Source organism: Urocitellus parryii, chromosome 8 (assembly GCF_045843805.1).
Source record: "Urocitellus parryii isolate mUroPar1 chromosome 8, mUroPar1.hap1, whole genome shotgun sequence".
Classification (NCBI taxonomy): Eukaryota; Metazoa; Chordata; class Mammalia; order Rodentia; family Sciuridae; genus Urocitellus; species Urocitellus parryii.
This window is the reverse complement of record NC_135538.1, coordinates 114,943,937-114,961,048: the sequence shown is the minus strand read 5'-3', so window position 1 is coordinate 114,961,048 and position 17,112 is coordinate 114,943,937. Positions and strand designations below refer to the sequence as shown.

The 17,112-nt window shown below is 55.2% G+C and overlaps 2 protein-coding genes across 2 annotated transcripts; one reads left to right on the top strand and one right to left on the bottom strand.

The window, feature by feature from the left end:
- Nucleotides 1-2,551: 2,551 nt before the first annotated feature.
- Rpl10a (ribosomal protein L10a) lies at nucleotides 2,552-4,022 on the top strand. The gene is made up of 3 exons (XM_026383546.2): nucleotides 2,552-2,694; nucleotides 3,341-3,513; nucleotides 3,822-4,022. The coding sequence occupies exons 1-3, from the start codon at nucleotides 2,637-2,639 to the stop codon at nucleotides 3,990-3,992; spliced, it is 402 nt and encodes a 133-aa protein (XP_026239331.2). The 5' UTR covers nucleotides 2,552-2,636; the 3' UTR covers nucleotides 3,993-4,022.
- Nucleotides 4,023-6,450: 2,428 nt separating this feature from the next.
- On the bottom strand, nucleotides 6,451-17,108 carry Tead3 (TEA domain transcription factor 3). The gene is made up of 13 exons (XM_026383419.2): nucleotides 17,067-17,108; nucleotides 16,668-16,919; nucleotides 14,854-14,918; nucleotides 11,252-11,314; nucleotides 10,525-10,536; nucleotides 9,254-9,391; nucleotides 9,116-9,165; nucleotides 8,543-8,604; nucleotides 7,823-7,956; nucleotides 7,486-7,659; nucleotides 7,137-7,277; nucleotides 6,912-7,064; nucleotides 6,451-6,743 (listed from the first exon to the last, which is right to left on the bottom strand). Exons 1-13 carry the CDS (start codon nucleotides 17,074-17,076, stop codon nucleotides 6,630-6,632), a joined length of 1,368 nt encoding a protein of 455 aa, XP_026239204.1. The 5' UTR covers nucleotides 17,077-17,108; the 3' UTR covers nucleotides 6,451-6,629.
- Between the last annotated feature and the right edge of the window lie 4 nt (nucleotides 17,109-17,112).

The window sequence follows — 17,112 nt, the reverse complement described above, 5'->3', positions numbered from 1 at the left end:
TATGTTATGACCCTCTGTCTTTGTTTTCTAATTTGAATAAATTATCAATAGCATTTAATAAAAAGCAGGTGGTTTAATGATGTCTTATTAGAAGCAGTGCCTGCCTACCTTCCCAAGTAACTCTGGGTACAATTGAGCCATCCCCCACTCCCTGCAACCTCCTGCTCAGTAACAGGAGGCATCCTCTTCCTAATGAGGGGAACAGTGTAGAGTGCTTTTTCTGAAATTCATTCATTTACATTCCCTGTGGGCCAGTAATATGTGACCACCACCACCACCCACAGCCCCACAGTAGGTGAGGCATGTAGCAACCACTGGGCAGGGGTGTGGTGGGAATGAGGACTTAAAAGGTGAGAGTATCTCAGGCCAGAGTTGGGAAAGAGTTTGGGCCCAATAACATCTGACAAGGGCCGGGCGGTCCTGGGGGTACTGCTGTGGGCAGAGAAGAGGACAGAACATACTTTAAAGGTAGGTAGTGCTGTGGGCCTGTTTTACATCTTTGTATTCCCAAGGCACCTAGCTAAGCCCTTTGTTTACAGAAAACACTTTGAACGTGTAAATGTTACTGAGTCAGCTGTCAAGTGAACATTCACTACAGTATCTTCCTAGCTTCAGGCATTGAAGGACCAAGAACAGAACTTTCTGGTCACTTCCCTGACCACAGCTTCCTAGGAAGCCCCAAACCACTCTTCAAGCAAGATGATGAGAGAGGAAGGTCAGGGCTAGGGATAAAGCCTGTTTTGTTTTGTTGTAGATGGATATAATACCTTTATATATTTTTATGTGGTGCTGAGGATAAAACCCAGTGCCTCGTGTGCTAGGCAAGCACTCTACCACTGAGCCACAACCCCAACCCTAAAGCCCTGTTTTGAGAATAACAGTTGAGGCAGAGGGCAGGAGGAAGTGGGCAGGGGTTTAGGGGACAAACATGCCAGAATTGCATGCTGGCAGTGGCCTTCACCAATACTGTACCCAGTATGTGTGACTACTGAACCCCAGGCCCTGGACCTCTTTGGCTGCTCCCTGCATTGTAGTTACTAAGTTGAGAGGCAAGGTATGGAGGAAAGTAAGTTGACTGAAAAACCAGCTAATCAAGAAGATAGGACTCTCATCCACAGCCCTGAGAGCTCTCGCTTCTCTCTTGTGGGGAGGCTAGTTTAGGGACAGTTTATATAGGAAATGAGTGATCCCAGACTGGTGGGCACCTTCTCACAGGTGGAGGTTTGTGACCAAAGGATGCATGATCCTAATTTCACAGTCAGGAGATGCTTTTCAGTTTTGCAAATCTCAACAGCAGAGATAATTATTTCCTTGGGCTACTCTCATCACTGTAGTTGACATTACACAGCAGGCCAGCGGGGCTAGCTACCTTGAGGCTTTCTCCCTGACCAACAAAGGCTTAAATGAAAATATAGTTCACCTGATTGTCTTGGAAGACAAGGGTCAGGTAGGTTTATCAGGGAGTCAGCAGAAGTGGTCTCTGAGCTATTTCAGACTCAGCGCCTTCCCTAAGAGCCTGGCAGCAGCTGGCCAATGGGGACAGTTAAGGTGGGTCCGCTGCATGGCGCGGGCGCCCCCCAGCGGCGACACGCAGCGGCGCTCCTTTGGGTTGAGTCTATCCACTGCGTTCTGGACGTAGTCCGCGGGAACGACATTTCTCGCGAGAGCAGGGCCGCTATTTCTGCGCGTGCGTAAATTGCCCTAACCTCTTTCTGGTACTGCGGCGCGAGGAACCATGAGGTGAGTAGTATCAGAATGCCATCCGCGTTCATCCGCATTTCTTGGTGCCGGGCTGACTTCACCATGGGGCATCTTTACTTCGGGTCGGCTTGCGGGCCTGTTTTCCCGCCAGGTTCTGGGCTCCAGTCGCCCGATGCGGTGCCGGAGAATCCTGTCTCGGGCCGCACGCCCGGGGCGCTAGTGGGTGGCGGGCCGGCCCTGAGCGCGCTCGCTTCTCTCCCGCAGCAGCAAAGTCTCTCGCGACACCCTGTACGAGGCGGTGCGGGAAGTCCTGCACGGGAACCAGCGCAAGCGCCGCAAGTAAGTGCGGGCCTCCCCGGAAGCCCAGGTTCCGGGTGGTGTGGGAAGCGGGCCGCTGGTGACGTTGTCCCTTCCTCTAAGGTTTCTGGAAACGGTGGAGCTGCAGATCAGCTTGAAGAACTATGATCCCCAGAAGGACAAGCGCTTCTCGGGCACCGTCAGGTTGGCACCGTCCTGACCCCACCCGGCCCTCAGTGCCCGGTGCCCGTCTGCTCCCTTTGAGGCTCTCGCCGAGCCCGGGCGGCCCCGTGCGTACTGACGTGCCAGGGGAGTTCAGGCGCCCTGCCCCGGGCAGGCGGCTGGGCGGACCCCCACCCTGGGTCGTAAAACATGAGGGGAGGCGTGGGGAGGCCTTGGCCGAGCCCGCCGGCTAGTCTGAGAAACCAGGCTGGCTGTTGGTGAATGTGGAGACTCTGGGTAAGCTCGCGTGTGCTCGGTCCCAGCCCCTCCACCTGCCCCTGGGGCCCAGGGCTGGGCGTGACCTGTTCTGTCCCCCCAAATGCAGGCTTAAGTCCACTCCCCGCCCTAAGTTCTCTGTGTGCGTCCTGGGGGACCAGCAACACTGTGACGAGGCCAAGGCTGTGGATATCCCCCACATGGACATCGAGGCATTGAAGAAGCTCAACAAGAATAAGAAGTTGGTCAAGAAGCTAGGTGAGCTAGCCGGCCTGGATTTGTATTTTTTGTTCTAGGAGGGATTGACGGTGGTAGAGTGGTTTTTCTGCCATTTGGGTTTTTTAATGACCACAGTCAGGATCACAAAAGTAAGGACTGCTGTGCTTGGTTAGTTAGTTTTGGTGGACTTTCTTTTTTAATATTTGCAGGGTTAGGATTTTATAAAGGTGGCCATTTGGCTTTTAAGAGGTGAGATTTTACTGTAATGAAAACATACTCGGCCTGATTATGGAAGACAGTGTCATGTGAAGTTAAGTCAACTAGCCCAGGTGCTGTGATTTGGGATTTGTTTAGGCAATGGTATTAGATCTGTTTTACAGCTAAGAAACTGATGTCCTCAGTTGTCATCTATCAGCTAGAAAGAGAGGAGGAAGAATTTGAACCCTGGCAATCTTGAGTAGAGAGTGCTTTGCATGCACTATGCCATGGATTTGGGGTCATTCTGGTCTTAAGCGAGGTTTCAGGACCAGTTCTGAGAATGGAGCTGAAAAGCCTTGGTCCCAGGGGCTGCTTGGATTGGAGTTCGTTTCTGTGGTTGATTCAGGTGTTTTTCTGACCCTAACACCCATGTTTAGCGGTCTCTTTGTCTCGGACCTAAGCAGCCAATAGTTTTCCTCTTTTCCAGCCAAGAAGTATGATGCCTTTTTGGCCTCAGAGTCCTTGATAAAGCAGATTCCACGAATCCTGGGTCCAGGCCTAAATAAGGCTGGCAAATTCCCTTCCCTGCTGACACACAATGAAAACATGGTGGCCAAAGTTGATGAGGTGAAATCCACAATCAAGTTTCAGATGAAGAAGGTAATGCAGTCTGGTCTGTTGCCATGGGTGAGGGGTGTTGGCAGAATTTTAAATTTCAGGTTTTATCTAGCCCAAATGGAGCCCATCAGAACTCTGGTTCATATTTCTTTGAACACAGGATATTTGATAGCAGGGGAACTGAGTAGAATGAAGCTTTCTGAATAGCTTTGACTAGAGCTATCCAGAAAGCTTCATTCTACTCATTGGAGTCTAGAATCCAAGTATTGCTCTTAGGGTCACTGTGGGAGGAGGGATGAGCTGTCGGCCATCCCTTACTAACCTTACTTAACCCTCTTCCCTCCATCCAGGTGCTATGTCTGGCTGTTGCTGTTGGTCATGTGAAGATGACAGATGATGAGCTTGTGTATAACATCCACCTGGCTGTCAACTTCCTGGTGTCATTGCTGAAGAAGAATTGGCAGAATGTCCGGGCTTTATACATCAAGAGCACCATGGGCAAGCCCCAGCGCCTGTATTAAGGCACATCCTAATAAATCCTAGTGCTACCATCCCTTAGTCTGCCTGTGATTAGAAATGGACTGTTTCAGCACTGATAGTTGGCATGTGTTAGAATTATTCGTAGCTAGTTGTGTCTGGTTTGTCACCTTGGTGATGGGCAGTTGGGCACCATACTGTGGATTGCACTCTCCTTCCTGCCACCAAAGTCATGTAGTCTTGAGCCCTCATACCTAGAGTATGTGATAGTAGGGTTGCTGACAAGATTGAAGCTTTTTTTTTAATATATATTTTAGTTGTAGGTGAACAAATACCTTTACTTTTTATGTGGTGCTGAGGATTGAATCCAGGGCCCCCTTTATAGAATCCTTAGTATCTTGGGAAAATAAGTATAACACAGAATTTTAGTTGCTGGATTCTGTTGATAACTTTGTAGAATAAGCAGTGGGTGGAGTCAGAATGTGGAAATTTCCAAGCTCTTTGTCCCAGGCAGCTCAACCACTTCCCTAGCCTTAAGACCTTCCCTGTTAACAGTACTTGACTCCAGCATCCAATGCTGATGCAGAAATGCTTATGCTGGTTTAACCTTTGTCTTGGATCTGCTTCATTTAACTTTGGTAAACAGAAAAATCAGTGCATCCTTATGCAGGGTGTGTGTGGTTTTGAGGAGACAGTGTCTCCCTAGGTTGCCCACACTGGCTTTAAACTCAGGCTCCTCCTGGGTAGCTGGGAGTAAAGGCATGCACCAGTGCCCTTGACCTGAAAGGTTAATCCAAAGGATAACGCTATAGTTGAGACAAGTTTTCTCATTGAACTGAAAAATGGAAGTTTTCACCCAAGATTTTCTGCTTTTTTGGAGGGGATACCAGGTATTGAACTTATGGCACTTAACCACTGAACCATATCCTAGCACTAATTTTGTTATTTTGAGACTGGGTCTCACTGAATTGCTTAGTGCCTCACTTTTGCAGAGGCTGGCTTTGAACTCAACAGTCCAGCCTCAGCCTCCAGAGCTGCTGGGATTACAGGCCTTGCATTTTTTCAAAAACTTAATGTGGTGCTGAGGATTGAACCCAGCGTGCAAGTTTGAGTGCTCAGCTATAGAGCTGAGCCCCATACCCTCAGCCCCTGGCCTTGCATTTTTTGAGTAAGTTGTAACTCCTGCTTTCTGGTAAGATAGCTAACTACAGTGTAAAGGGAATGAGCATGAAGCTTTGAGTTGCAAGGTATTGGGCAGAGCCTCCTTCCTCTTCTGGCTGTTAGCTAGTATTGTTGGATGGTCACCCCCCATCAAGTTAAGGAATAGGAAAAGGTTAGGGCCCATTTCTTAAAGAGCTTTGATCTTGCATCCACGGATGACTTTGACCCCTAGGCCAGGCATATGGGTCCTTCTAAATGAAGTTCCAGGGACACTCCCATCCAAGTGACAGGCAGTCTTTCTAGTTCAGTAGACCTGACTCAGTTTGGGAATCCATCTATAAATCTGAGGTTGGACCAGATGAGCTCAAAGGCTAGAGTTCTAGAGTAGGATTAGTAAGATTTGGAACACAACTGACCCACAAACAAATAACTTTTAATTTTTTTTTTTTTCTTGAGCAGGAACTAGGCCTTGAGGGCCTTGCCCCAGCCCAGAACCACATTTATAATATAACCCATCACAGCTGGATTTAAAAAATACACAAAAATATATATATATATAATAAACATTATAAAACCTAGGTGGGATTTGGAGGTGGCCTGAGCAATATGCAAACTGTGAGGACCTTCAGGAAGCTCGGGCAAGGTGGGGTGGTGGTAAGGAAGGGGCACAGTACTTCATATGAAACTTATAAATACCCAGAGGTGAAGGTGGCTGGGGGACAGTCCACCAGCTCTCAGAGGCTTGGGTACAGGGAAGGATTAACAGGACTAGGAAGCTGCTGCCCAGGGCAAGATCTGAGCAGGGGGCTTACCCTGTAGGGTATATGGAGGCTCTGGTGCCACTGGCTGGCCTGCAGACTGGAGTACCTAGGAGCCTTGTCCAAACAGGTACTTCCCCATAGTGGGGAATGCTGGGAGGAGGTACTATATCCAGACCCCCAACCCACCAGTCCTTGGCAGTTCCACTCCTCACTCCCATACAGACCCACCACTGACCAGCCCCCAGGAAGTAAACCTGGGCTCTAGCTCTACCCATCCCCCACTGGGAGCTGCAGAGTCAGGATTGCACAGGCCACATAAGGAGCCTGGCTTCAGACCTGGCACACAGGAGATGCAAAGAAACATGGGCCCCTCTCAACCAGGCCCCCAACCTGATGCTCTTTCCCCCTCTGCAGGCTGCCTCCCTGGGTCTCCATTCTACCTTGCCCATCGCATTCCCCTGGAGGCCAGGAGCCACATACTGGAGCCTGAGGGGGTCCTCCATCCCCACAGAACCAGCTGATGGTGGTCAGTGCCCTGGGCAAGCTGCCCCACTACGGAGCCCTCCTCTCTTCTCCCACAATTAAAGCGCAGAACAGTGGCAGGGAGTGTGTGTGCCAGGGATGGGCGGGGAGGCCTCTTGGGTCCAGGGCCTGAGGCCTGGCAGGTGGAAGAGTTCTCAACCTGGACTCCTGGGGGTGCCAGGCAGGTGTGTGGAAAAGATGCTCATCTTGCAACCTTGAGGAGGCACAGAGAACACCCTAGTCTTTGACAAGCTTGTAGACGTGGTGCTGGGCCCCATGCTCACTGGTGGAGACTTCGAAGACAAAAGCAATGACGAGCAGGGTCTCCTGGGAGTCTCGGCTTGTGACCACCTGGGGGGCAGGTAGGGCGGTTCACAGGGGGGCAGCCAGGGGCAGGGAGCTGGATGGGCCCTTCTGCATTGGTCTCAAGTCTCATCTGAGCCACCATTTTGCTACCCCACTTAACTCCCCGGCCTGCGGCCCTCCTGGGACGCCCAGTGAGCCCTGCTGCCCACACACCTGCAGGATGGTGAAGTTCTCCAGGACGCTGTTCATCATGTACTTCTCGGGCAGGTGCTTCAGCTTGTGGATGAAGTTGATCATGTACTCACACATGGGCGAGCGGTGGATGCGGTACACAAAGCGGCCATTCTCCAGCCGGGCATACTCCGTCTGGGAGGGCCAGAAGACATCACCAAGCCTGCCCACACCGGCCCACCCACCCTGTCCCACGGCCCCACTCACCTCCACCTTCTCCACCACCTGCTTGCCAAAAGAGCACACCTTAGTGGACACGCTGATGGTCATGCTGTCGGCAGAGCTGTACTGGGAGCTGACCCCATAGAAGGCTCCTGGGCCCTCCTGGATAGTACTGTTGAGGTCAGCCTGGGGATAGGGCAGGGGGTGGGGGGGTGGATGTCTCAGTTCCTGGCAGAGGCCAGTGGGTGGTGTCACACCCCAGGACCTGTCTCTGGCACTCGGCCCACAGGCCACAGGAGAAGAGCTGGATTAGGGTCAGTTTAGGAAGCTGGATGTGCTGCCCATCTGGGGTGGGGAAGGGCGCTGGGAGCAGGGAGGGACCAGGGTGGCTCACCCAGAACTTGACAAGGAAGAAGGCGTTAGGGGGCCCCTTCTCATAAAGCTCCTTCAGTCCACCCTTTTTCTCAGGGAACTTGTCATAGATCTGCCGCACGTCTACTGCCTCCAGGGGTGGGTCTGAGAAGGCAGGGTTCGTCTGGCCGATGTGCACAAACAGGTGTTTGCTGTACTGTGGGGAGGGCCCAGACAGGGTCAGGGGCACTGGGTACACAGGCCTGGACGGGGGGGCTGCTCAGGGACAGAACTTCCCTATGGCAGATCAGACCCCCACACTCATGATCCTGACACAGGGTCCTGAACCGCGCAGCATCACCCCGCCCCACACACATTACCGTGTCGGGGTCTCGCTGCACCTCCATAAAGGCCGAATACTCAAGCAGCCGCAGCCGGGAGGAGGCGATGGTGCGGTCCTGCCACACGGGCACAGAGGCAGCAGCTGGGGGCAACGGGGCCAGGGGCTCGTAACCTGTGAGGTGAGATGGAGCCTCCTCTGCACGGGCACAGGTGCGTTATCACACACAGAGCTGCCGTGGCCTGCACCAGGCTCTGCGCAAATAGGCACCCGGTGCCATGGTGCCCTCAGAGTAGGAAACGGCTGGATTCTGACTTCCTGCGAGGTGTCCTGTACACTGTACACCCACAGAAGGTAGCCCTTACAGCACACGACACACATGCTTCTTTGTGTCACTATTAAAATGTGTCTAAACAGAAAATGCCAAAAAGTAAAAAGAGAAAATAACAACTACCCAGAACCCCAACGCCTAGAGAGACAATTTGGGAGGATGTTTACGGGAGCTTTCCAGACACAGCGACACATGTGAATGAGCTGTGCCTTGGCCACATATCGTTTTCTGCCAGAGTTCCAGAAGCAACAGCAAGATTGTAAGTCCCAATCTCCTGTAGGTGTGGTACACCAGGGTTCCACACACACGCGTGCACACACACACACACACACACACACACACACACACATGCACACTGTCACCTATGTGCATACTGCAGGGGCACTGCCAAGGGAGGGCTGTGGTGGGCAGCCTTGCCGGGGCACTTACTGCTGAGCGTCGGTGGCAGGGGTGGCTGGATGGGGTAGGCTGGCTGCGCAAAGGGCTTGATGCTGCGGGCAAGACGGTGTGGTTAGAGGTTTTCCTTGGCACTCTCACCTGCCCCAGTCCCTCATCTGGGACCCCAACAGGAAGTCACCCAGCCCTTCTGCTGAAATCCAGGAATGTCTGCTGACAAGTTAACTCGCAACCTTTCTGTTTCTTTCACATTTTAACTTTCAAGAAATCCTCTGCAGCTCACCATTGGTGGACACATTGAAGGTTGCCTTTCAGCCCCACCCCCACCCTGGAAAGCTGTTCATTAAACTGCGGGTGTGACTTCAATACGTGTTGTAAGAAGGCCAGTAGCTTGACCACCTGCCTGACTCAGGTGAACCCAGTGAAAAATAAACCAAGGGCCAACATAAGCGGATGGCAGGGCTGCGGGTGACGAGCCCAGGAGCACAGAGCTGGGAGCCCCGCTGCAGCCTCCGGCCCTATAGTTTTGCATTCCAGCTCTGCACAGCTGGGCCGGGGCCCAGATGGGGGGGCCATGGCTGGCAGGAGGGGACCTGCAGTACTCACTCCTGAGAGGGTCCAGGCTGCTGTCCCAGGAGAGGGGGGCTGCTCCAGAACTGCAGATGGGACAAAGCCAAGGCCCTTCAGGATCCATGAATCCCGGAAGGCCCAGACCCCCCAGCCCCACCTCCCAGGACCCAGTACCCTTGAGGACGTGGAGAAGACGGCCTGCGGCAGAGGGGAGGGCGGGCTGAACTTGTTCTGCAGGACACTGGCGGAGACGATCTGGGCAGAGGACATGGATGCCATGCTCTGGAGGGCTTTGTCCTTGGAGACCTGGTCCTGGGAATGGGAGGGTGGAAGTGAGACCTGTGCCAGGCCCCCCAGCCCAGAGGGCTTTGGGAGGCCAGGTGTGGACTCCACTCCCAGCTCTGCCACAAGGTCTATTGAGTGTCTTCTCTGAGCCCAGTCGCCTAGGGGTACGTCAACTCCCTGACCACAACCCACAGTGAGGAACAGCACTGCTTTATGCCACAGCCCACTGTGGCCGTCCCTCAGGATCCACGGGGAACAGGATCCAAATGCTCAGGAGTCCCTTATGTAAACTGGCACTGCATTTTAAAGAACCTACACATTCTTCTGTGTCCTTTCAATCATCTCCAGATTATTTCTAAAATCTAGCGCAATACAAATTATATGCAAATTGTCCTCCCCCAAGAGGCCGGGAGCATGGGTGCGGGTAACAGTTTACTTTCAGAGAGGTCTTGCCAAGATGCTGAGGCTGGCCTTGAACATCTTCCTGCCTCAGCCTCTGGAGTTACTGGGATCACATGTGCCATTGCACCCGGAAAAAAAAAAAAATTTATACTAGAATTTTTAGGGAATAATGTCAAGGAAAAGAGGTCTGTATGTGTTCAGTACAGACAATCTTTTTCAAATATTTTAAAATCTGGGGCTGGTTGAATCCACAGGTTCAGAACCCATGGAAACAGAAGCCTAGCAGCATCTACCAAAATATTTCCCCTTGATGGACACCGCACACACTCGTAATTTCTATTTCTTCAGGGTGTCTTCAAGTATGATATGTGGACCAACAGCACCAGCATCACCAGGGAGCAGGTGAGAAAATTAACCTTTCAGGCCTCAGCATGGACCTAAGGGATCAGGAACCCCAAAGGAAGCCCCAGAGGTCTGTTTGAAGGAGCTCTCCGGGGGACCTGCCACCCACCGAAGCCTGTGAACAACTGCATTTCATTTTTACAAATGCTGCTTGCAAATGTGTTCAACTGATTTCATAATCCATAATTTGTTTTTTGTTTGTTTGTTTGTCTGAGGTGCTGAGGACTGAATCCTGGGCCTGGCACGTGCTAGGCAAGCCTCTACCACCAAGCCACACCCGAGTCCCCTGCACTCTGTAATTTGAAAACTCCACCTGTGGCGCTCTAGACCCTCCCCCGGGAGGCGGTGCAACTTACCAGGTTCATGGCCTGTGAAGGAGAGGAGGACAGATTAGAAGAGACATGGTGACAGCTCCATGGGGCAAGGGGACATGTCTTCACCTACCCCCACCCAGTGCCCACCTGGCTATCAGCTCCCGGGGAGCCCAGGGAAGCTTAGAGGCAGCAGTGGGCACTGCCCACCCCCTGAAGGGAGTGCCTGCCAGCTGGGGGTGCCCTGGAAGGGGTAGGATGAAGGGGGGACAAGCTGGCACACCCTGCATCTGTCCCCTGGAACTGTGTATAGGATGGGGAGCTAGGGGCAGGGAAAAGAGCATCCGGGCAACCTGTGTGCCTGACGTGGTCCAGCTCCTCAACCCCAGACCCAGGTCCTCAGGCACAGAGCAGCCAGGACCATGAGGAAATGGCGTGCCCACCTCCTCAGCCCTGCCAGCCAGCATCCACCAGGACCTGCCCACCTGGAGTCCCCATGCGATTAGCAAGCAGCAATCAGAATGAAGGAGAAAAGGAATCAGAGGAGAGATGGCTCTTAGTGGCCCCAAGTCGGTCTCCCTCTCTCTCTCGCTGTAGGGCTGCCGCCCCCCACTCCCAGGCTCCTGCTCAGTCTCCAGGGGCTGTGGCCCTGAGAAGCCTGTCACGGCCTTCGGCTCCCGGCTCACACCTGTGCTTCTGAGACCTCCGCTCAGCGCTCAGCCCTCAGCCCTCTCCTGGGCAGGGCCAGGCCGAGTGAGAGGGAGCCCCATACCTTCAATTTGGACTGAATCTCCCGAGATTTCCGCCTGGCTAGAACCTGCAAGTGGCTAGAGACCTGTAGAGAGAGAGCAAGAAAGAAAGAAAAAGAACGGAAAGAGAGCAAGAACACAGCTTAGCCAGAGAAGAGGCACGGCCCGGGCTGTGCAGAGTGGCAGAGGCACCGTGAGGAGGGGCCCAGGGAGGCCTGAGGCCCCAGTCAGGCGCCCAACGTACCTTGATGCCAACCTGGTACTCCCGCACCTTCTTCCGAGCTAGAACCTGTATGTGGCTGGACACCTAGGGGCCGCCCCGCGTCCCGCCGAGAGGAAAACACAGACAGTGAGGAGGCACAGCCGCGGGGTGGCCATGGGCAGGGTGATCCCAGCCCTCATCTCTGGGGGACCAAATGTAAATGGGGGAACTGTGGGCAGTTGCCTCCTGGCACTGCCAATTCTGCTCTCATCTTGGTCTTGTATTGATTAAGAGCCCACCATGTCTTCCAGGACCACCACGTACAGTTACGTAGTTTGTTCACTGCACAAAAATACCTGGCCAGGGGTACCAGTGAGAGTTGAAATCTAGCCCTGGTACAGGGCTGCACCTAGCTCAGAGGAAGGGTGTCTTTCCCCCTCTTTTTCTCACTGGTGAACAGAGGATAGCAATGGCCAGGATGCTCCAGCTAGTCATTAGGTCATACACTAAGGCCAAGATCTCCCCGTCTACTGCTGCCCACCTCCTGTCCACCACGGCAGCTTGCTAGCCCATAAACCCAGCTTCTTTCCTAACACACGTGCCTTCCCTCTCCTTGGACTAACATGCCGGCCTGGGGTAAGTACACAGTAAGTGCTCTTAATTGCACCTCGGGCTCTGCCAGCAACCTCCTTCCTGCAGCCTCTGTGGGCCACCCTGAGCCAATCCCACTCTCAGTGTGTACGTCCTGGGCTGGTGTGCCTGACGTCCTCAAGGAACACACGGAGTCCCAGAGACCCACGGGCCACTGTCAGCCACTGCACTGGCTCTTCGCTTTCTCTGCAAGTTGCTTTTATTCCCACAGAGACACAGTTTCTTTTCCTTTTTAATCACAGCCTGAAAGTCACTATGTCTGTGGTGCTCGGGGCTCTGCTACTGGGTTAGGACTGGGGGGCCTCCCCCAGGCAGCACTGCACACAGGAATCAGGCTCAGGGGCAGCGAGATTAAGGACCACTTTAGGCCACGAGATGCCATGTTCACTAAGCACACACGAATTCAGCACTTTACACGCACAAATTCATTTGATCTTTGTAGCAGCACTAATCCAACTTCTGACAGATGATGAAATCTAAGCACAGAGGGGTTAAGCAATTATTCCTAGGACACCCAGCTGTGTGCAAGAGCTGGGACTTGAACCCAGGCTGCCGGATGCCCCAGCCCACTTGCTTCCCTACTAAGCTATTCTACCAGGACTCCTCAGACCCGTAGGCACAGGGCACCACCTCCAAATGGCCAGCTCTGTGACAGCTGAAAGTCACATGAGACTCAATCCCAACTTAATACTCAGCTGTTTGGTCAATGTGGAGGCATGGCCTCTGCTATTAACTGCTGCATGCAATTAATCTGAAAAAAAACTAAAACTGCATTTCTTTGCCCCAAACCCCAGTCAACTAGTTGGTCATTGTCACACACACAGACAAACCCCATCCACACAACCACAGGATGGTCCCCTTTTTGAAGGGGACGTTAGACGTAAAACCCAGAGTCCTGAGAATAAAGCTGGAGAAGGATGAGGACGGCAGTTTGTAAACACCAGGCTCACCAAGAAGCAGGGCTCAGAGCGCCCCCTTCCTGGCCCAGGACAGCTCTGTTTATAGTAAGGACAGTGACCGTAACAGCGGTGACAGTGGCAAAGGCTTACAGGGCACGGTTTCCAGGCCTCACCCATTGGCTCCCTTAACGGCTGAATAACTGAGGATGGGGGACTCCCGCCCCAGCCCCTGGCAGCAGAGCTGGGGTTTGGACCTGGGGTCTGAGCCCCGACTCCCTGTTCTTAACCAACAGGCTCGACTCCCTCATGGGCCCAGGGACCTGGTGGGCAGCTGCCTGCCGTCCCCTGGAGCCTACGCAGTGCGGCACCTCAGAGTGAGCTCAATGAATTCACGCTGTACCAGGGAGGCGGGGCAGGGAGGTGCTTAGTCAATGTTAGGAACAGGAGGCGCCATTTCCACCCCACACTGGGCGGGGGCGACTGAGCCTTCCTCTGGGCCTGGGCTTGGGCAGGCCAGGCTGGTCACCTATATACACAGGGATCCAAGGAGGCGGGTACATGGTCCAAATCTCCCCCAGACAGGGAGGGTGGGAGGCTGAAGGTGGGAACGGCCTCCCTTCCTCCAGGTTCCTGCCTCCAGCCCAGCCTCACTCCAAGACACCCCAAACGCAACTCTGCAAAACCCACGGCCCTCCAGGTTTCCTGTCACCACCCATGGCTTTCTCTGGACCAGAAGCCATCACTGTTTCTCTCTCCATTCCAACCACCACCGTCACCGCCACCCTTGTCCAGGGCCCTCTCCGCCTCCCGGTCAGCCTCCCTGCCTCCACCGGGTCCTCCCTGATCCACTGCCCTGTCTGACCCAGGGCCTCCTTCCTCCACAGCTGCCACCTTCCACTCTCTCTAAACCGGCCTTGAATCCTGCCACCCTGGGGGACACTGTCGCCCACACTTCTAGCTGAACCACAGCCTCTCCCACTCCACACTACACTGCCCCTGGGTGGCTCGCCCTGTCCAGTGAGCTGAATCCTGGATCCTCCCACTCCAGCCCAGTGACATGGAGGAGTTACTTAACCTCCCTGTGCCTCAGTTTCCTCATCTGAAAAATGGAGACAATCACTGTGCCCACCTCCTAAGGTTGCTGAGAGGATTAAATAAATTGGTATAAAGTGAGTTTTGCAGGGACTTAGGATTTTTATGATTATACTCAGGTGTCACTTAAGGATGGGAAGAGTTCTGAGAAGTGTGTCATTAAGTTGTTTTGGCACTGTGCAAACATCAGAGGGCACTTACACAAGCCTGGGGGTACAGCCTGCCACACACGTGGGCTGCATGGTACAGACTGTGGTACACACACACGGCCCTCTGGTGACTAACACATCATTACGTGGTGCGTGACTGCACTGCAATCTGTATAGCCAACTTGCTCAGCCTGAAAGGGTCCTCCTTTTCTTCTCTGACTAACTCTTAAAAATGCAGCTCAGGTGCCACCTCCTCCAGGAAGCCCTCCCTCGCCCTCCTCCTGGCCTGGTCTGGTTTAGATGCTCATCTGCCTGTCTATCAGTGCCCTGCACACCCCTGTCTCGGCCAGGCCATCCTGCTCTGTACTTATCTGTCTCCCTGACGGTGACTGGGCCACTCAGGTGGTGGCTTTTCTGTAGGCCCTGAAGTACAGGCCATGGGTGGGTGGCAGGTAATCAGGGAAGACGGTGGGGCCACCTCCCCAGGAGCTACGAGTGGGCCCGTGAGGGCACCCGGGACAGGGGAGCACCAATGCAGCAGTGCAGGGCAGGCTGGGCAGGCCGCTCTGAAGAGGGGGCAGCTCGGAGCAGGCCCGGGGGGTGCAGTCTAGGGGAGTGGCCTGTCTCGGTACCTGTTTCCTTGTCCGCGTCTTTCCTGTTCTCAATTTAATGTAGCGCGCGATCAGCTCATTCCGACCTAGATGAGGTACGAGAGAAAATGAGGTGAGGGAAGAGGGCAGAGCTGGAGACCCACAGGGACCCTTCCTCACTGTCCCCAAGCTGCACAAGTGGGCCGGCAAGGGTGGCTGGGGAGCCCAGGTGCTGGGACCTGGGGGTTGCTCATCGGGAGAGATGGGGATGGGGGCTTTAGAGGAGGTGTCCTGCAGATGCCTGGGGTAGGTGTGTTGTAGGACAGCCAGACAGGGGGCCCAGAGGGCCTGGCCTGGGTGGCACCCCTGTCACTTGCAGCCTGGAGCAGTGCTTCTCTCCTGGGTCACCAGCTTGGAAGCTGAGTGTTCATATCTGGGTATGGAGGGGTTCACCGACGTGTGAGCCAGCTGTGACCCAGGGGGTGGGCACCTCAGCACATGCCCATTCACACCCTGAGAGATCTGGACTGACGTCCAGCCTCACTCTGTCCTGGTCACGGGGCACCCTAGACAAGTCCCTTCCCTTCCTCCGTGAAGAAAGACCGGGAAAACAGGACAAAAGGAGTGGACGTATGGAACACCTCTCCTACACAGACAACCTGTGAGAAAGGTGTCACTATGCGTGTCACGGTGTCCTTGTGCCTGCCGTCCCATATTTCAGGTTGCTGCGTCTCCTACCCCTAAGAGTGCCAAGCTGCCTGTGAGCCTCCTGGTATGGGTCCTGCTCAGCCCCCAGGAACCCTAGGGAACTGGCCCTGTGAGGGGGCCCCTGGACACATGCTTGGGTGTGTGCCAGCATCCTCTACCCCAAAATCTAAGCCTACTGTCCCCCAACCCCTTGGCCTCCACAGAATGGCCACATTCTCCAAATTCCTCTCCCATGACAGAGCCATCCCCACGTGCTCCGCCCATCACCCAGCCCCTCTCCACCCCACTCCCTCCACCCTGTCTAAAAATACCCTGTGGGGCTGCCCCGGCCATCTGGGAGGTGGCAGTGGGGGCAGGAAGCCCCCACCCTATAGAAGGCGCCCTGTAACATCTGCCTACGCAGGAAAAGGGGGCTCGGTGCTAAGGACAGGCGTGGCACCGGGGGTGGAACGGGAGGAGGCACAGGCCTGCCATTCCCCACTCTGCCAGAGTCCTGCCACTGGGAGCCGGGCTGGGGGCTTGAATCCACAGCCACAGGCTGTTGGAGGGCTGCGAGCTGGCAAGAGACCAGGGCGAAGCGTCAGAGGGTCGGGTATTCCAGAGAAGGCAGCTCGGGGGCTCCCTCGGGTGGTGCTGCGCAGGACCCCCGCTGCCTTCTGGAGCAGCCAGAGGGCAGAAGGGGCCAGAAAACCCGGAGCGGGCAGGGAGAGGGGCGTCTGAAGAACTGAAAAGGCCCCGGTCCTCCGTCCTCCTCCCAGCACAGGCCCTGGTCACAGCGTGACCTTCCACCCGACCCTGGCAGGAGCTGGGCCGAGCTGTCTGGCGGGCCTCGCCCCAGGCCTCCTTCCCACTCCCTCCCAGGCAGGGACCCTCGCCCAGGCCTGGACACTGGACTGACCCAGTTTCCTGGGCCCACTGAGTCACCCCGAAACCTCCAGGCCGGCAGCGGAGGAGAGGCGGAGCAGGCGGGGTGAGGTGTGGGCTGCGGGCCGCCCGGCTGGTTTGAGGAGGCCCCAGACACCAGGCTGCACGCCCAGACTCGCGGCCGCCTGCCCAGGCCCCAGGACTTCCCCGACTGGTTGGGTGAGGGGCAGAGAGCAGGGGGCGGGGCCGGGCGCCGGTCCGTGTCCCGTGCCTGCCGCACGCACCGTACATCTTGCCCTCGTCCGACAGGATGATCTTGCGCCGGCCGCAGGGCGGGTAGATGGCCAGGGCCTCCTGGAAGCTCTGCTCGATGTCCGGGCTCCACACGCCCTCGGCGTCGTTGTCCAGCCCCTTGTCCAGGCCCTCGGGCCCATCCTCCCGGGCCTCCCCGGGGCTGCTGCTGGCATTCCAGCTGTTGGACGCTATGGTGCTGGTTGCTCTGGGCTCTGGGCCTGAGCCCACGGGACGGCCTGAGCCTGGGGGGCAGAGGCGGAGGGTGAGGGCCAGGGTCCTTCTGCCCACCGCCATCTCCCATCCCCCAGTCACCTCTGGACCCTGCCCCCACCCCCAGTCCCACTCCAGGGCAGGGGCTCCCAGGTGTTCCCAGGTGGGATGGAGGTCACCAGAGGTCATGCTTCTTTAGAGCCGTGTGGACCAGCTACTTTACCT